General features: G+C 33.2%; 1 protein-coding gene across 4 annotated transcripts in view; it reads left to right on the top strand.

Moving 5' to 3' along the window:
• Window positions 1–21394, top strand: part of LOC136026063 (klaroid protein-like) — a 99994-nt gene that overhangs the window by 77397 nt on the left and 1203 nt on the right. For all 4 annotated transcript variants that reach the window (XM_065702253.1, XM_065702252.1, XM_065702251.1 and 1 more), the window contains 4 exons: window positions 4945–5107; window positions 10106–10342; window positions 14148–14431; window positions 19896–19988. In XM_065702253.1, coding sequence (XP_065558325.1) covers window positions 4945–5107; window positions 10106–10342; window positions 14148–14431; window positions 19896–19988 — 777 coding nt within the window. The remainder of the gene's footprint in view (window positions 1–4944; window positions 5108–10105; window positions 10343–14147; window positions 14432–19895; window positions 19989–21394) is intronic.

The following is a 21394-nucleotide window of genomic DNA, read 5'->3' as shown; positions in this document are numbered from 1 at the left end:
GACAGTTGGCCAATATATTTATCATCCTTTCATCGTATTTTTTCTGTTTTTGTAACTGCAGTTTTCTCTTTACTGTCCCTACTGCTTTAAATCCTTGATTTAATCAGAAGCCTGAACTCTCGAAGGCTTGAGAACCTGTTGGGTAGTATTAGGATTAGTCAAAACTCTCATAGACATTGTTAGAACTTCATGCCACTTTTCTTTTTAAACTTAAGGGTAACATTTCTTAATCAATACGAAAGTTCAGTGAGTACCAGTCAAGGCTGTAGCCAGAATTTTTGTTGGGGGATGGGGTATTTTTTTCGGGGGGAGTTTACAAAAAACTTAAAAAATGCATCCAAAAAATTTTTATATACGTTTTGCCACATTTTATGAGCTGGACACAATTTCTTTTTTTTTTTGGGGGGGGGCGAGGTTTAAACCCCCTAACGCATCTAATATTTTTCATATTTCCCAATGCTATCAACATCAGTCAGGCCCACCTTCTTTGATCTCAACTAGCATTTAAGCTTCTCTCTTCAGAATAGGTGGGGAGGGGTGCCTGCCGTCTCCAATCACTTTCCAAATAGTATCTATTCATTGCCTCAGCTCAGTTCAGCATTATGAGAAAATTTCATTTTTCACTATTTTATTCTATAGTAACTCCTTCATATATGGTTTGTGGATTAGCATTTTAGGTTCTGGTTGCAAATTTTAACTAGATATGAAACACAATTTTCTTTGACTCTCTGCCTGGAGTAATACCATTATATTGACTCTCTGGGTTTTTGTTAGCACAATTGTCTGAACTTGTGACAAGCCAAGATACTCAAATCCAAGACACAAGCAGACTGTCAAAAATTAAATTTTTATTAGCACTGCTGTCTGAGATTGTGAATTGGGTCTTTCACCTGATACTCTAGGCAGGCGGGCCGGCCTATTGAGTTTTTGATGCTTGAGGCCTTACAAATTCAGGCAACTTATTGGTTAACCAATATTTAGTCAATTTTTTGTTAGCATAACTGGCTTAGCTTATGAATGGGTCCACTTGCCTAACACTCAAGGCAGACAGGTACTTTTAGGTTTTGGACGCTTATTTGCCTTGCAATTCCAGGCAACTTGTTGGTAAACTAATATCAAATGACTATGACTATCTACTTTAGTTCTGCCCGGTGAATGGATGATAGACATATCTTTCAACAAGTGAAATGACGTCATTTTATACAATCCTAAAATCCTAATCTGGTCCTATTAGTATATATATTACTAATAAGTACTATATAATAGTACTAATAGGAATAAGGTCCTATTAGTACTATAATATACCTATTAGTATCTGGTCATACTAATATGACCAGATGTATTGTATCAGATAACGACGCTTCTTGACTACTAAGGTCCCTGTGTCGGCCCTGCAGTGCATTGCTGCAGCATGGTTCGATCTCTGGGTCCCGTATTACCAAGCCAAGGTCAAACCCACTGCGCCACCACAGGACAATATGACCAGATGTGTATCCAGGGGGGAATGATTCATATCCTGCACCTTTTCCGGAAATTATTAATTTTTCTAATGTAATGTTTTTTCATCTTATACTTATCTTATACTTATTCTCATCTTATACATTTTATTGCAATTTTTTTTTCATCTGTACAAATTAAAGGTAATTTGATGTAATTATTTTTCTAATGTAAATCCAATGACCTGTTTTAAAGGAATGTGAGTTTTTAAGTAAATTTCCGTGATATTGCACATAGAAAGTATTTTTAGCGCCATTAATGCTATTGTATAAGATGTCTTGCTGTCAGATAATTTATTTGGAAAACAATGAATTGAATCATTAGTTTAAAAAAAGTGAGCGTCAACCAGATTGCTTTTGACACAAAACCGTTGTTTATACGTTCCCTGTAAAAAGGCGGCTTTAGAGTTTACTTTGTAAATAAATTAGCAAATGTTTCATTACCCACTAGAAACATAACAATGTTGCACTGTGGTGTAAAGAAAAAAAAAAAAATTCACACTAGCTAGGATATACAAAAGAGTGGACCCAATTACGTTACATAGATGATTACATCACAATTGCATTGAAGAAAATGGGAATCGAATCGAATCATGTGATTTGCATCAGTGAGACTCGGGCTAGATATCGCATGATTGCGGGCACAAATTGGGATTCTAAGCAAGAACTTTGAAAGTATATAGACGAACAAAATGCTAAGTCAGATGCAGAAGCTTTTTTTATTTATTTTTCTGACGAGATAGATTGATCTTTGATTCTGAATTTTTTTTTGTCTTTTTTTTCTTATTAGTGTTATTATAGTCAAATTGATGGATATTATTCTTGTAGCTGTTTGTCCTCACAGCTATGTTTCTTCTGGGACGACTACTTATTTAATGACTAAACGTTGTATGTGTTTTAAGCATAGCTAATTTAAATTCAAAAATTATTTTCTTTTATCTGTCTTTGCAAAATGCCTCCAAACTGGCATTTTATGGGGTCCATAAAATCCAAAGACAGTAGTTTTATGGGTAAGAGGGGACGGAAAATTTTAGAGGTCAGGTGCAATAGAGGGATTAAAAGTATAGAATGAAGAAATTTAATACTATAGGAATTGTGCATTCGGGTATTTCTAAATTCGGCATTTGGTTTGCTAAGCTGTTGATTGAAGTTTACGATACTGCTAAATGTCCATTTTTTATCCTGTTCCTACAAATAGTTTTTACCCCCCCCCCCCCTCTCCCCATCCTCCATCGCCTATTTCGTATATTAAACTGAAGTTATTATTATTATTTTATTATTATGAATAGCAAACTCACGGCTAACAAATTGAATCCTCTAATACCACTGGTTGCAATTGTGTGTTGCTCTGAAAAAAAAAAAAAAAAAAAAAGACAAGAAAAAATGCAGTTGCAAATGTGTGGCACTCTGAGAAACGTACAAAAAGGGACATAAAAACACAGTTGTAATTTTATGGTCCTGTGAAAACGTAAAAAATAAAGACAAGAAAAAATGCAGTTGCAATTGTGTGGCACTCTGAGAAACGTACAAAAAGGGACATAAAAACACAGTTGGAATTTTATGGTCCTGTGAAAAATGTAAAAAATAAAGACAAGAAAAAATGCAGTTGCAATTGTGTGGCACTAATTGAAGAAAAAGCACAATTGAAATTTTGTGGCATTCTGAAAAACCTAACAAAGAGACATGAAGAAATATAGTTGCAATTTTGTAGCACTCTGAAAAACGTAAAAAAAGACAAGAAAAACTCTGAGAAACGTACAAAGAGTCAAGAAAAAACGTAGATGATATTTTGTGGCACTTTGAAAAACTTAAAAAAGAGACAAGAAAAACACAATTGCAGTTGTGTGGTACTCTGAAAAAAAGTAAAAAAAAAGACAAGAAAAAATGCAGTTGTAATTCTGTGGCACTCTGAGAAACTTAACAAAAGACAAAAAAAAATGAGTTGCAATTGTGTGGCACCCTGAGAAAAAAAAAAACAAGGAAAAACGTATTGAAGCACAACGCCGCTTATGCCCGACACAGCATCCATCATCATATTAAATTCATGGCATAATCTACAAGATCCATATTTGCATGGAGGAATGGTGTCACTAAATTCAGTTTCATAAAAACTGGTACATTAGGACATGTATGCTGTTATTCAAATATGGACATTTCATGCCCTAAATAATGATTCTTATGTTTAGGTGTGCAATTCCTGATCATTCAAAGGGAAAATTTATTCCTCCTTTTAGTTCAGTATCCAAATAGCTAAGCCTAGCCACTAATTTGTACGTGTGTTAACCGCGGGATCTACCTTTAAAGGTTGGACAGACGTAGAATATCCAGGTTAAAAATGTTTATGCGTCGTGACTATAAAGGTTTTTCATACTAGCTATTGTCCTACACATTTGATCTAGATTATGGCCTTTTTAGCCGTAAAAAGTTTCATTACTTTTTTTTCTCGACAAATCTGCTTGTTTTTAAATACTCATGGAATGGAATGTGGATCTCTATTGGGTAACCATAGAGAAAGTTCTATTACAAGTTTTAGTTGAAATGATTCTAAGTGAAGTCAGTTGAAAGTACAGCTCATTATCAGCGTTTTGTTTTAAAACATTCTCTTTTTTTTTCTCGAGAAAGCTGATTTAACTTAAATTTTCTCTGAAAGCTCTTAGGATCTCTTTGTAGTGGGATTCTATAAGTAGTTAACATAATTTTCCAGAACATAGTTGAATGTTTTCTCAATAGTTCATTAGCAATCTCCACTGGAATTTTCCGCTATTTTTCCGCATCAGATATTGCTGTGAGTGTTTAGGGTGTACCGTACAAGGCCGAGTATTAAGCTGCTTGGTTTTTTGGGGGTTTTATTTTGTGTAGTTTCGTCTTATTTTTTTTTGCTTAAATGTTTTTAACTCGAAAGTTTTCTTCAGTTTTTAACACGCTTAAGTTTGTCTGTATATCCCAATTTTTTAAGAATGGCTACTGAAACACATAGGCCGTTTAATTAGAATAGGAAGCTTTTTCAAAAGTGCTAACAGCCTTAGAGTAAAGAGCAAGGTATTGAGCAGGGGGCGACCCTTCTTATATGGAATAATTTCTGTTCATTTTGAGTTTTCATGTTGCTTCTTACTTTCAGTTAGAAAAAAACTTGTTTTTCTTATCTAATAAGGTTAAATTGCCCAAAAAAATGGGGTAATGTCAGCCAGTCGTTAGGCAGAGTCTCTGTGTACTGGTAGATATTACCCTCGTTTTCTCGGCTTTTTAATTTTATTATTATATATATATATATATATATATATATATATATATATATATATATATATATATATATATATATATATATATATATATATATATATATATATATATATTCTGTGTTTATCATAGCTTTAATTTTACCATATATCATTTTATGGTTATTTCTCTTAGTTACATGTCTGTTAAAATTTAATTCTCCTTCTTCTAGACAGAGCTTGAAGCTGCCAAAAAATGTTGTCAGAGTGATATCCTGGCCACCCTTCCTATATTAGTGCAGACGCTGCAGAGTAAACAAGACACTTTTAATTCAGCTATTGCTAGTGTTGTGTCGGATCAACGAGCTTGTTCTGAAGAGTTGGAAATATTAAAAGGTATAGCAGATAATATTATATAATTTGTAATTCAGTAATCTGGCTGATGGTTCACTTGAGTTTGATGTTTCGAGAGGCATCTAGAAATTAGTTTGATATATGTAAATAGATGACACTATTGTACTTTAAGATAAATAGCCGATTTACAAAATATCGGATGGCCACATGCATTTTTAGACGAGTATTTTAACACCTTCCATTAAATATTTCCTATCCTTTAAAGCCGAAATTTAGCAGAAAAGAAATTTGTCATTTGCTGTTTGACTAGTTTGCTAAAGGTTTATTAAACCTCCACTTATTAATAACAATCTTTGACAACAATTTTGTATTAAATCATGCAAACAAAAGTTTTATTTCACACAAACTATTAGCTTATGATTCTTATATTTTTTCATAGCTAAAGCTGTATAGGAACTGAAAAAAAAATTGCAAGCTTTGAAAAAATCAGACCTATTTGGCTAGACTATCTCTGAAAAATATTTTTAGGGCAATATCAATTGTTGTAGGGCAGTAAGACTAGTGGGCTTGCTCACAACCCAGAAATTGCAAAATGCGGTTGATTATTCTGGTCCATACTTTCTTATTTGGTATTTTACCAGAATAATTTTGTCATATAATAATTAAAAATAAATTTATCTTAATTATCTTAATTTGATAACAATTAGGTAGCTTAACGACTATAAATAATAAACGCCTTAATAAAAATTAAAATAATAATGGTTAGCCTATCTCTGGAGATATTGTTGGCAAATACAGTATTATCTATTGTAGGTTAATAGTATTTTCAATTGTAGGATAGCAAGACTGATGGGTTTGCTGATCAGCCTGAGCCAGCAAAATCGTGTTGATGATTCTGATCCAAAATTTGTCGTTTGGTATTTCAACGTATATGTTTTATAATACCTAAAGTAAATTTATGTTAACTATAAATCAATAACTATTAGATAATTTATCCATTTAACTGACTATTAGTTGATACGATTACGAATTGAAAGACACTTTAAGATTATTTCAAGAGTTTGCCCTGTGATATCTCAAGTGTGTTGATGACCCTAATTGTAAAACTAGGTGTTTGATTTTTTTTTTTTTTTTTAGTCTTTTTTTTTGGTCGTTTGACTTTTAGCTTCCTGTTTTTGTTATATTTATTTTTCACGTTTTGGTTGTGGCGCAGAAGAGTTAATATTAGAGAGCATTCTGAACGTTTCTTAATGTTTCCTTAGTCAACGTTTCTATAAATTCTTAACGTCAGCAGCAAGGTAATGGCACGCAAATTGTAGCTTGCGTACTCAGTTTCGTCCTCCTTAATCTCAGCAAGAATTTTCAAAATGATAAAATGTGTGATTATAGTTTTTTTTCTTACGAATTTTGTGAAGCTAGGCTGTACAATATTATTTCAATCTTTTTTATTTGAAGACCGAAACGAAACAATGGGAAAGGAATTATTCATAGAGCTTAGAATTTTTTGTATCGATTAGTGTAGGTAATATATATGGTAGACAAATAGCATTCTATTATCTCAGTATTTGCCAAATTAACTCGCTCAATAAAAACGGTTACACAAAAAAAAACTTTAAAACGGATGAAAACTTTGTTTGTATACATTTTTGTTACGTCTCCACGAGCCAGACAAATATTTCAGGGGGAGGGGTTCAAGAGCCCTCACAAAAAAACTTTAAAACGGATGAAAACTTTGTTTGTATACATTTTTGTTACGTCTCCACGAGCCAGACAAATATTTCAGGGGGAGGGGTTCAAGAGCCCTCACAAAAAAAACTTTAAAAAGCATCAAAACTTTGTTTGTATACATTTTTGTTACGTCTCCACGAGCCAGACAAATATTTCAGGGGGAGGGGTTCAAGAGCCCTCATCCCGGGATACCGCTTTGCTTCCACTATAATTGTTCAAGGCCATTTATGGTAAAAACAAAACAAGCAAACAATAAAAGTAAATAAGCAAAACAAAATAATTGCATTTTTTCTGAAGAGCAAAATGCACAAATAAATAAATAAATAGGAACAGAAAAATGTACCGAGAAAAAAATCCTCCTTGAGAAGGTTTTTCTGCTGGTTGCTTCAAATTTATGAAGTTTTTAGGGTAGTATGCAGCTTTTGTCGATGCAGCCAAATTAAACAATGCAAATAAATAAGCAAAACTAATTCGTTAAATCTGACAACGCTCTTTGTCAGTAAGACTTCAAAATATAGAAATCTGTTGATTGTCAAGGGCAATTGAACCTTTAAAGGAAAAGTACACTTCCATAAGCTCCTTTTTGCTTAATGTTTTTTTTTTGCTGGTTTATTACCCTCTTTATTTTTTATTTGACTCCCACTGCTACTCTAAACTATAAGACATATGTGGCTGTTTAATCTTTTCATTAATTAAAAACAATTGATTAAACAATTATTAAAAAAATTAACCACTAATTAAAAAATCATTCTTCGTTTTCACTATCCTTGGTACTTCACACTTAACTATATAAAATGTGAGGAAAAAATTGAATCCATAATTTGAGCTTATTTTTTAGTTTATCTCAATATTTACAACATTATTTTAGCCCTTACAAAAGCAGAGGAAGGTCTGTTGGTATCCTCTCTTAAATTTTTCTAATTATTATATTTCAATTATTACTTCAGTTATTTTGTTATTGTCCCTATTATTATTTATCTTTTTTATATTTTATTTTTTATTATTTTATTGTTTTTATGGCAATTGGTATTAACCAAGTGACATATAGCGATCACAAATTCTGTCGGTCTGTCGGTTGGTCTGTCCTGTTTCAGGTAAGCTAGGACAATGAATTTTGGCAGGCGTATCAGGGACCGGACCAGATTAAATTAGAAATAGTCTTTTCCCAATTTGACCATCTGGGGGGGGGGGGGAGTGGGGGGCCGGATAATTCGGAAAAAATAGAAAAATGAAGTATTTTTAACTTACGAATGGGTGATGGGATCTTAAAGAAATTTGATATTTGGAAGTATATCGTGTCTCAGAGCTGTTATTTTAAATCCCGACCAGGTCTGGTGACATTGGGGGGAGTTGGAGGGGGGAGCCTAAAATCATGGAAAACGCTTAGAGTGGAGGGATCGGGATGAAACTTGGTGGGAAAAATTAGCAGAAGTCATAGATACGTTGTTGGCATAACCGGAACTGATCTGCTCTGTTTGGGGGAGTTGGGGGGGGGGGGTTAATTCTGAAAAATTAGAAAAAAATGGTATTTTTAACTTACGAAGGAGTGATTGCATCTTAGTGAAACTTGAATTTTGGAAGGATATCGTGTCTGAGAGCTCTTATTTTAATTTTCAACTGGATCTGGTGACATTGGACATTGGGAGGGGGTGGGCGGAACCCAAAATCCTGGAAAATTCTTAGAGTGGAGGGATCGGGATGAAACTTGATGGGAAATATAAGTACAAGTCCTAGATACGGGATTGACATAACTGGAATGGATCCGCTCTCTTTGGGGAGTTGGGTGGGGGGTTAATTCTAAAAAAAAGTTATTAAAAATGAGGTATTTTTAACTTACGAAAGAATGATCGTATCTTAATGAAATTTCATATTTAGAAATACCTCTAAACTCAGATCTCTTATTTTAAATCCCGACCGGATCCAGTGTCATTAGGGGAGGGGGAATCTTGGAAAACGCTTAAAGTGCAGAGATCAGGATGAGACTTGGTGGAAAGAATAAGCACAAGTCCAAGATAGGTGACTGACATAACCGGACCGGATCCGCTATCTTTGGCGGAGCTGGGGGGGGGGGGGTAATTCCGAAAAATTAGAAAAAATGAGGTATTTGTAACTTACGAACGGATGATCAGATCTTAATGAAATTTGATACCTAGAAGGATTTTGTGCTTTACAACTCTCATTTTAATCCCGACCAGATCAGATGACATTGAAGGGAGTTGGAGGGGGAAGTCGGAATTCTGGAAAACGTGAAAATCAAGGTATCTTACGAATGGGTGATCAGATCTTAATGAAACTTGATATGTAGAAGAATCTTATGTCTCAGATGCTTCATTGTCAATCCGAATCGGGTCCGGGGACACAGAGGGTTGGAGGGGGGAAACAGAAATTTTGGAAACCGGAAATCTTGGAAAACGCTTAGAGTGGATAGATTGGGATGAAACTTGATGGGAAGAATAAGCACAAGTTATAGATACGAGATTGACATAATGGGTACGGATCCGGGTTCTCTTTGGGGATTCTGAGGGTTGTTAATTTGGAAAAATTAGGGTATTTTTAACTTAAGAACGGGTGACTGGATCTTAATGAAATTTGATATTTGGAAGGAACTCATGTCTCAGAGCTCTTATTTCAAATCTCGACCAAATCTGTTGAAATCGGGGGAGTTGGAGGGGGAAACCGGAAATCTTGGAAAACGCTTATAAATGTCGTAGATACGTGATTGACGTAACCGGACTGGATCCGCTCTCTTTGGGGGAGTTAGCTGGTGGGGTTCAGTGCTTTGGCGAGTTTGGTGCTTCTGGACGTGCTAGGACGATGGAAATTAGTAGGTGTGTCAGGCGGCTGTACAAGTTGACTTGATAAAGTCGTTTTCCCTGATTTGGTCATCTGGGGGGCTGAAGGGAGAGGAAAAATTAGGTATTTTTAACTTACGAGTGGGTGATCCGATCTTAATGAATTTTGATATTTAGAAGGACCTCGTAACTCAGAGCTCTTTTTTTGAATCCCGACCGGCATTAAGCCTCTGATTTTCCTTTTAAATCAATCTACTGATTCTTAGAATTTTGCTAGAGCTCATGCCATATGAGCTCTTGGCTCTTCCGACCTCGTCACAAGTGCCATAGGAGCTCTTATCTCTTGTTCATCATTATTGTTATTTATTATTTTTCACATTTCGTTTTACCTGTTATTATCTATTATTATATCAATGTTATTATTATTTTATTTTGTTATTATCATTATGTAGTTATTCTATTATTTGAATAATTGTTTTTCTAATGATTCAAATATCAATTATTTTGTTCTATCTTCAAGGTGATTTTAAGAAAAACGTTGACTTAGTTGAAGCAACACTCAGATCTGAAGTTGACTCCCTCAAGAGCCTTCTTATCAAAGAAGTGACGTCACATGTGACTCAAGTTATTCTCAATGACGAATCAAGGATTATCCAAGAGGGTGTTAGTGAAGACGTTCAAGCAGCAATCGCAAGGGCTCTAGAGAAATATGATGCTGATAAAATTGGCGTTGCTGATTATGCCCTAGGATCTGCTGGTTAGTTTTATTACATTAATCTAGCTGTGAAAATTAAAAAAATCTAAATTAATTACTTTAACAAGTCCTAAATTAGTTAAATTATTAAATGAAAAGGGCTCTAGAGCAATTTGATGCTGATAAAATTGGCGTTGCTGATTATACCATAGAATCTGCTGGTTAGTTTTATTACATTAATCTGGCTGTGAAAGTTAAAAAATCTAAATTAATTACTTTAACAAGTCATAAATTAGTTAAATTATTAAATTGGCTTTGTCGATTGATCGTCAAAGTCAGCTGGTGGGTATTTCACTTTAAGATAAAAATTAGAAAATTATTTAATTGTGTTAAGATAATAGTAGAATTGTAATATAATTGTATTACAATAATGATTAAAAAGTTGGCCCTCTGGTACCTCACGGTAACAATATATTCTTTTTACTATTTTTTATTATCATTTATTACTATCTTTTGGTAACCAACTTTTAAAGCTAATGACGAAACAGTCAGTGCGGTACAAAAAGATAACCCTAGCAAATGAAGTAAATGTGCAAAGATACATTGTTAACGCCAAAAAACTAAAAGCGAAGAATCTTTATAGCGCGCTTTTAGACTTTTCTTTATTTATTACATTATAAAAATATTTTTTTATTCAATTGTAGATCATATATTGACGTATTATTATTAATTCGATTAAATGTAAAGCTCTTTGTTGTTTACACATACCGAAGAATGTTACGTATGTTGTTACGTTTTTTGACTTTTTATTTTATTTATTAAGTTAGAATAATTCATTCTTATTAAATTGTAGCTCGTAGGCATATGCTGACGCAATATTATTAATTTTATTAAATGTAGGATTGTTTGTTATCTACGCATAGAACGAATACGGCTATTTCAGACCTTTGGATTGCGTTTCTGAAAAATGAATTCAAAAGAACGATGTTCAGAATTTTTGAGCGGTTTAGTTGCCTTATACATGTCATCAGTGTGTACAACAACCGTATTCGTTGAGAATTTTCGCTAAAAATCTGTTAAGAAGATAAAAGAATTATCAGCTATCAAAGATTGGGGGGGGGGGAGAAAGACTGTAAAAAATGGCCTAATAAATCTATGGTAATTTTGTAGATGTGCGTGGAACTGGACCCAAAGCAACTAAACCCTCGAGCATCTCAACTGAACACTCATGTAATTGAACCCCCGTGCAACAAAAAATGCGATTGTAGTGTCATTTTTGGAGTATAAAGGCTTGAAACCATAAAAAGTCTATCACTGAAATCTCCATGATCGAAAACCCTTAAACTGGTGTCTAAAATCCCCCTCTTCGATATTCCCTTTCTTAGTCACCTTTACAAGTGGCAGAAAATAGTTTTGAGAAAACTATCAAATAAAAAATATCATTCAGATACAAGGCTTAGTCGTTAATGATGGAGGCTATTCATTTTATTTTCGACGCTACAGAAATCATTGCGTCGCAGTTTATGGAACGTCTATCTACAAAATCAGCGAAAATCAGCTCACTCACGATATTTTTCTAATTTAGTGAATTCTGAGAAAGAATAGCTGTTTATGTGAAGACTGGCCTAGCTGAAGTTTTTTTTTAGAGATTCAGTTTTACGAGGGTTCAGTTACACAGGGATTAAATTGCACGAGGGTTAAGTTAAATGGGGTTCAGTTACACGGGGGGTTTAGTTGCTCGAGGGGTCAGATGCACGAGGGTTCATTTGCAATGGAACCAATTTTATAGGTGGGGATATGATTAAAGCGTCCTCTAGTCCAGCTAGCTAAACAGTAAAATTGATTAATTTTAGTTCGACTGACTTAAATAATTAGTCAATTAGCCTGTTTAGTAAATTTAGTCGATTATTCAATTAATTAGTTTTGTTTAGTCAATTTCCTCAATTTAATCAATAGAAAGGGATAATCTATTTTGAAAAACACAAAAAAACAATACAAAAATAGAATATATATATATAAATCATAAATACCAAACCAATGGTCCCTAAGCAACCCACGAAAAGTCAGCCAATTAACCTCGTGAACTACATCGTAAGGACCCCCATATAGAGGGAAGAACATAGCGAACCGAAAATGCAGACCTTGTATACCTTTTGATCGATTTTCTAATTGGTTACGAATTCCTTGTCTCATATTCAGGCTGATCTCTCAAACACAGAAATCAAACATTCAGGTGCATTTTTATGCAATATATCAAACATAAACAGAGCCTTATAAAAATTTAAAATACTTAAAATTGGTAAAATATTATTTTTTTTCATAACTATCTCTAACTGATATACAATTATCACGATTAATAAGAACCCGAATTGCCGAATTCTGTATAGCACGTAATGATTTCAAATGTGTTTGAAAAGTAGATGACCACACCCAACAACAATAAATCAAATAAGGGTGGACCATTGAAAAATATATATCATTCTAAGCATATTAACTGGAAAAAAATATTTCAAATTCCTCAAAATCCTTACATGCCGAGCAATTTTAGATGATATACTTTGTAATGTACTTTGAGAAAAAGAGTCTCGTCCACTATAACACCAAGATATATCACAGACGGTACACGTGCAATACGGTAAGATCCCGACATTTAATTCCTTTAACCAAGGATAATAATCTGGTGATCTAGAAAAAATTACCTAATGAGATTTCTTATAATTCAGTTTTAGGTGATTAACGTTCATCCACTTTTCTTTCCTTGACATACTATCTCTTGTCATAGTTAGTAATCCACTTTCTGTTCTTGCTGTCGTCGTATGACATGTTTCATTCGCAAGCAGCAATAAAGCTTGATTAGGGTCTTGTTGTCTTTGGGCCCTTCTAACTTCAATATACAGCCCACCAAGTGCTGAGTATAGGTCATTTACTAAATTTGGCGTTATCCAGGGTTTCATTCCCTGGAATGAAACCCAGGGATACATTTCTATAGCTTTCAGGGATAAATCATTCGGAAATTCAGTATTTGATTGAATCGTGGCCAAAGTTGTGCTAACGTTGTCAGCTAATGACCTCAGTGAAATATTTTCTATTCAGGTGGAGACATTCAAAACTGATGCCGAAGTATCCGATGCCGAAATACTCGCCAAAGCTTCCTCCCCCTGCTTGACCTTCTTCCTTTTTCTAGCCATCCTCAATACTATATAATACAACAACAAAATGGAGTTGGACCAAAAATTGAAAATCACCTGCCTCAAAAAGCTTTATTTAAGCCTTCAATACAACCACGGCAAATAACTTTAATGATCCTCAGCGCAGCTCCTACTGTTCCAACAGTTTTAATTTTTTACTTCTTTTTTACGTTTTGTCACAGAAAATTCACTACAACTTTCAACCTTCCGATCTTTCTTGGCTAATAAATGAGCAAAAATTCATCAAGGCAGGTAACGGACGCGTGCTAGGCTGTTGCTAGCAGGTTGAATGCATTCAGATAATATTTTTTTACCACTGAATAAATTTAGTCTCTAATTAATTCCGAATATAATCATTTTTCAACACTTGTTTACAAACTTCATCCTTTAAAAGGATTTCATCCTTTTAAAAGAATAAATAGGTCTTATCAGGCCAGAGACTGAATAGCAACTGATTAGTTAAGATTCAGAGACTGAATCAATTAATCAGTTTATAGTTTAATTTATTTTATTGAGCCGAAACAATCAGACGTATGTAACCTACATATTACATTTCAAATTTACTGTGTTAATTAAACGTCTTCCCTTTATTAGATTTTTAATTATAAACTGAAAGGCAGTACGGTATAAGAAATTGCTTCTATTTGCTTTTAATTATTCTATACTTTTTTGTTTGTTAGGAGGAGAGATAGCATCCGTACGCTGCACGAAAGCTTTCACTAAAGGATCTGGATCCCTTCGATTTTTTGGAATTCCTCTTTGGTATCCCACGAATAATCCTAGAATAGCTATTCAACGTGGAATTAATCCTGGTGAATGTTGGGCCTTCGAGGGAGAATTTGGATGTTTGGTTGTAAAACTGGCTCGACCTGTGCGAATCTCCTCTGTCACTATTGAGCACATATCCAAGAATGTTTCAATTACTGGCAACATCGATACAGCGCCACGAGAATTCAAAATTATGGTAAATCTTCTTGCTTCTTTCTTCTTCTTTTTTATATTATATGTTCTTTTGCTTCATTATTGTTCTTTTTCATCATTTCACTTCTTATTTCACCAACGCTTCATGCAATTATTTTTTTAGCTTTTAAACGTTTTCTAATTAAATTATGAATTCTAATTCTCACTCCTTGGATATTATTTTGATAATTGTCTAATCGCTGTGTTGTTTTTCCTTGGCACATCGCAAGCTATATGTGCACATGTCAAGTCCAAGCCTTACGGGCTGGGGCGTAGTTAGAGTATCTTTATTTGGGGCAAGAGGGGATGATATTGAAGTAGGTGTTATTCAAGCGGTAGTGAAGAAAAGTAACTAATTAACAAATACGCTACTTGGGGAATTTAAAAACATTACACAATACATTAAAAACAATAAACACACATTAAACAGTCATAAACATGAGTGCTGGTGCATGGCTTTTAGTTAAATTGTCAGTAATGATTTGCTGCAGACGGCAGTAGCATTGTGTAATCAAGGTTTCGGGTGGACTAAGGTAAATGTCGTATACACTCGGATTTTTGGCCAGATCAACCACTAATGCTGAAGTACATATCCCCCCTCAACTTCCCCCAACCCTCACGCCCAGCATAGGATGCTCAATCTCATAACTGAACCAAATCTGAACAATTCAATGCCGAAGTATCCGATGCCGAAATACTCGCCAAAGCTTCCTCCCCCTGCTTTTATATATATATATATATATATATATATATATATATATATATATATATATATATATATATATATATATATATATATATATATATATATATATATATATATATATATATATATATATATATATATATATATATATATATATATATATATATATATATATATATATATATATATATATATATATATATATATATATATGTATATATATATATTTCACAGAACTTTGAAATATTGTGTGCACGTATAAGCTGCACCGACCCATTCTCTTTTTCTTTTGTTATTAGTTTCATCATGCAGCACTAGGAGACCGAGTTTTGCTTGCGAAGGGAACTATAAACATGTTTCTACTAGTTATAGGGAACATGTGAAAGGAACCCCCTCTAGAAATGTATACCCTTAATGCCCTGATTTACGCAAGAAAAAATTTTCTGAAATTTTTACAGAATTCGTTTTCTTAAACAAAGATACATAGGAAAAGATAATTTTCAGACTCTAGGAGTCAGTTTTCCCTTCCAATTGGCTGTCCTGGTAATTTTAAATTTATCTAAGGTTTCAGCCTCAATAATGTCAAGAATTGTTCAGATTTGGTTCAGTTATGAGATTAGAAGACAAGGGACAATGAGAATCCATATATGGAAGTCTGCCGCGTGCCGAGTGCTGGGCACGCACTCTATATACTATATTTATAGCATATAGCTTACATGATTTAGCTCTGTCTGAATTAGCCCTTCTCCCCCAGCTATGTTTGGTCATGCCTTTTGTGCAATCTGTCTTGGGCAACAACAATTAATAAATAAACAATGATTGATAATGTTAAAAGGTGAAAAATAGGTGAAGAATAGGGTATTTAACTTTACAGTCCCTGCCGGTGGTGCTGACATCCTTTTCATTGCCCTTCAGTTAGGAAGTGCAATGAGTCATTATGTAACTGGAAAAATTGTATTTTTATTTTTGTTTTTGAAAGAGCTTTGAAAAACTCACTGCAAGAGAGAATCCTACCTGATGATGGTATGATTTTGTATGATATGTTTGAAACTTTTAAAGAATCAGTCTGAAAGCTGGAAAAAACCTGATCAATCTTTTTGGGGTTTGCCTTTTTTATACAAAATCAAGCAGATTATCTTATGAAAATCAATTTATTTAGTTACCTTAATTTAAAGTTACCTTAATTTAATTTAAAGTTATTTATTTAGTCAATTTAGTTAAGTGTAGAAATTATAGCATTCGAATTATGAAGCCCCCCCCCCCGAGTCTTTTAATTATTGAATGTGGCTGGAGAGTGACCACAGACTGTTGGTTGTCAGACTGTCATGTGTGTAGTGTGCAGACAAAGAACGATGCCCACATAGTTGTTTTCCAGGAACAGTGACAAAGGCCAAAAAAAAATCGAATCCGCCAGAAAAGATTAGTGGTAAAAAGGTGCAGACCCGATTCATACACAGACAAAAGACGTACATTGAAATGTTGAAAAGATTGCTGTAATATTGTCCCTTTTGTATGAAAGTCATGCTTCGATTCTTATATTTTTATGTTTAAAAAGAAATATAAAATTAATAAACCTAGATAAGTAGTTAATATATAGAAACTATAAGTACTATAAAACAATTAACAATAGTATATATATATATATATATATATATATATATATATATATATATATATATATATATATATATATATATATATATATATACATATATATATATATATATATATATATATATATATATATATATATATATATATATATATATATATCTATATATATAAAAATAAGTTGTCTGTCTGTGGATGTGTGGATGGATGTGTCAGGTGACGTCACCTGAAAAAACTGGATTAGGTGACGTCAAAACTGAAAAAACTAAAAAAAGGCAAAAACTACAAAAAAAACTAAAAACTAATAAAAAAAATAAAAAAGCTAAAAAACTAAAAAAACTATAAAGGTAAAAACCAATAAAAAACTAAAAAAAAAACTGAAAAAACTAAAAAAAGGCAAAAACTACAAAAAAAAACTAAAAACTAATAAAAAAAGTAAAAAAGCTAAAAAACTAAAAAAACTAAAAAAACTAAAAAAATGTAAAAAACTAAAAAAAATAAAAAATAAAAAAAAACTAAAAAAAAGGAAAAAACTGAAAAATAAGCTAAAATAAAGGTAAAAACCAATAAAAAACTAAAAAAAAAAAGGAAAAAACTAATAAATGACGACACTCAAAGAGAAAGCGACCAGGACAAAAAACTAAAAAAAAAGGCAAAAACTACAAAAAAACTAAAAACTAATAAAAAAAATAAAAAAGCTAAAAAACTAAAAAAACTAAAAAAAGGTAAAAAACTAAAAAAACTAAAAACTAAAAAAAAACTAAAAAAGGTAAAAACTAAAAGAACTAAAAAAGAAAAAAATAAATGACGACACTCAAAGAGAAAGCGACCAGGACAAAAGGAATGTTCGATTAGCAATCAACAAAGCACCGGGACACAGGGAGTATAAATGACGACCAGGACACAAGTAAAAAAAAAAAATTAACAAAACTAAAAAGAAGGTAAAAACTACAAAAAAACTAAAAAGAAAAAAAACTAAAAACTAATAAAAAAACTAAAAAATCTAAAAATCTAAATAAACTAAAAAAGAAAAAAAAAGGAAAAAAATAAAGGAGAAAAACAAAACTAAAAAACGAATGTATATACAGACCGGTACACCGGGATACAAATGACGACCGGGACACAGGGAATATAAATAACGACCGGGACACAGGGACACAACTACAACGGGGCCACCGGGGGAAACAGGGGGATATAAATGACGACCGGGACAAAAAAACTAAAAAGAAATAAAAACTAATAAAAAAAACTAAAAAATCTAAAAATCTAAATAAGCTAAAAAAGAAAAAAAAGGAAAAAAATAAAGGAGAAAAACAAAACTAAAAAACGAATGTATATACAGACCGGGACACCGGGATACAAATGATGACCGGGACCCGGGACACAGGGAATATAAATGACGACCGGGACACAGGGACACAACTACAACGGGGACACCGGGGGAAACAGGGGGATAACCTGACAATCTATTTATATGCAAAGACAATGGGACAGCAAAGAATGTTGTATATTCGCAAGTTTTACGTAGTTAAAACCATATATATATATATATCTATATTCACAGGTGGGACATAGGGACACAACTACAATGGCGCGTAACTATTATGGCGCGTAACGACTTACGCGCGCGGGGGGGCTTGGGGGGGCGCGAAGCGCCCCCACCAACTAGGTGTTGGGGTGGCGCGAAGCGCCACCCCAACAGCTAGTATATATATATATATATATATATATATATATATATATATATATATATATATATATATATATATATATATATATATATATATATATATACACGTATATAAAAGGATAAATGTAATAATAAATAATAATAATAAACATAATAAACATAAAATATAGTAAAATAATCCTCTATATATATAAAAATAAGTTGTCTGTGTGTGTGTGTCTGTGTCGACTGACGTCATGTTTGTTGATTGACGAAATTACACACCGGGACATCAGGACACAAATGACGACCGGGACATAGGGAATATAAATGACGACCGGGACACTCAAAGAGAAAGCGACCAGGACACAAGGAATGTTCGATTAGCAATCACCATCAACAAAGCACCGGGACACAAATGACGACCGGGACACAGGGAATATAAATGACGACCAGGACACTCAGAGAGAAATTACAGACCGGGACACCGGAACACAAATGACGACCGGGACAAAAATGACGACCGGGACACAGGAAATATAAATGACGACCGCGACACTCAAAGAGAAATTTCAGACTGGGACACCGGGACACAAATGACGACTGGGACACAGGGAAACAACAACAACGGAGACGCCGGGGGGCACAGGGGGATATATAAATGACGACAGGGACACAGGGAATGTTCGATTAGCAATCACCATCAACAAAGCTCCAGGGCAATCATTAGAATAATGAGGTATAGATCTGAATACAGATTGTTTTTCCCATGGACAATTATATGTTGCATGTTCAAGAGTCGGTAAACCTGACAATCTATTTATATTCACAGCAATGGGACAGCCAAGAATGTTGTACATTCGCAAGTTTTACATAGTTAAAAATATATATATATCTATCTGTATTCACAGGTGGGACACAGGGACACAAATAAAATGGCGCGTAACTAATATGGCGCGTAACGACTTGCGCGCGCGGGGGGGGGCTTTGGGGGGGGCGCGAAGCGTCCCCACCAACTAGGTGTTGGGGTGGCGCGAAGCGCCACCCCAACAGCTAGTTAATGAATATAGATTAATAAATAAGAAAATTGAATTAGTATAAGATTAAAAGAAATGTAAAAGATGAACTGCGAATAAAGTATTTGGTTGTTGATTTGTATAGACAAAAAAAAGAAGAAGAAGTCTGATACAACCTCAATAGTGGTATTGACCCTAGAATGATATGACGTCAACAGACAGTCTGTTGACATTTCCGTAAAATAAGTAATCTATAATGTAGATGGAACGTGGAAAATTTGAGAGAACAGAAATTTCTAACTAAGAAGGAAAAGTCCTCATTTGAGAAGCAGAATTCAAATTTTAGACTGTGCTTTCACTGTGTTTTAACTGTGTTTCGACTCTGTTTCGAAATTTTCACTATATTGCACAATTTTCTTCTTAATGTCGATTTCCTTATTTTTCTTCGTTTCTTTTTTTTTTACAGGGATTAAAGAATTCAGATGATACCGGTTCTATAGAACTTGGAACTTTTGCTTATGATGCCAATGGGAAACCCCTGCAAACATTCTATATCAAGGTAATATTTAATTTCTATTATTTTTCATCCCTAAATATTCATTTTTTTTTCGGTATTATGTCATTCATTATATCATTATAACATTATATTGTAATTTTTTGTTTTATTATTTCATTATTTACTATGTTTTGTTACTATATTATATATTATTATTATTATTTCGTTTTTATTATTATGTCCTTTCATTATTAAATTATCCTGTTATTATTTTATTGTTGTATTATCATAATACCATTTTTGTATCATTTTCATTATGATATTCTTTATTATTATCCTTATCATTTCATTGTTTGTCTTTGTTAAATTTGCAATTTTATGTATGAATTTACACAACTGTTGACTTGTTTGTTTAAGAACAGGGCTCGGGTTGCAGTTTCTTATATCTCATCAAGCTCTTTATGCTTATGCTCTTTATGCCTTATGCTCTTCAGGGCTTTTCAGGAGCCCCACATTCTTGCAGTTTCACCGACTTGTCGTTTAAGTAGGAATTTTTATGGGTGTGACATTCTTCAGGTCTTGGGGACTATAAAAAACAGTTGTTCAGGTTTTGATTTTGATTTTGCGACTGGTTTGAAACATAGTTTAAATACGGTGCTCCCTGAATTCCATTCATATCAAATATATTTTATGATATCACATTTCCCTAAAAGAAGTTCTCTTGCGTTGAGATTCTTTTTTAAGAATCTTTTTTTGCCATTCTTTTTTTTAATTCTTTTTTTGCCTTTAATAAAGGCAAAAATGATCCTCAATATTTTAATGGACACAAATCGGCTGCGGTTTGTTTGAAATGAAGTTTAAATGAGGTGTACCTTGAACTCATTTCATGCCAAACATATTTTATTTAAACATATTTTCATAAGAGAAATATATTTGAATAGAGATTTTTTGCATAATGACAAAATAGGTTTCTGAATATTTTGATTTGCGGTTTGTTTCTTTTTTTGGCTTTTATTGAAAAACATCTCAACGCAAGGGATATTCGTTTATGAAAATGTGTTAGTATAAAATATGTTTGGTATGAAAGGAATTCAGGGAGCACCGCATTTAAACTTTGTTTCAAACCAACCCTAAAATCAAAATATTTAGAAATTTGTTTTTTTTTATACAAAAAAACCAAACTTGTTTTATTCAAACACATTTCCGTAAAAGAAATATAACTGGATAAAAATTTATTGATTTTACAGATTTGGCTGTGGTTAGTTTTAAACAAAGTTTAAATGAGGTGCACCCTGAACTCATATCATACCAATCATATTTCATGCAAACTTGTCTTCTTATATAAATAGACAGGTCGTGTGGTTAAAAATTTTTTTTCAAGTTTTCTTTGGTTTATGTTAGTAACTCTAGTTTCAGAAAATGAATTTAATCTAACAAGGTGTAAAGTTACTGTTGCCGATGTTGTTTTC

This window comes from Artemia franciscana, chromosome 4 (assembly GCF_032884065.1).
Source record: "Artemia franciscana chromosome 4, ASM3288406v1, whole genome shotgun sequence".
NCBI classification, from domain to species: domain Eukaryota; kingdom Metazoa; phylum Arthropoda; class Branchiopoda; order Anostraca; family Artemiidae; genus Artemia; species Artemia franciscana.
The sequence above is the reverse complement of the archived record's forward strand: the minus strand, read 5'-3'. Positions and strand labels throughout refer to the sequence as shown.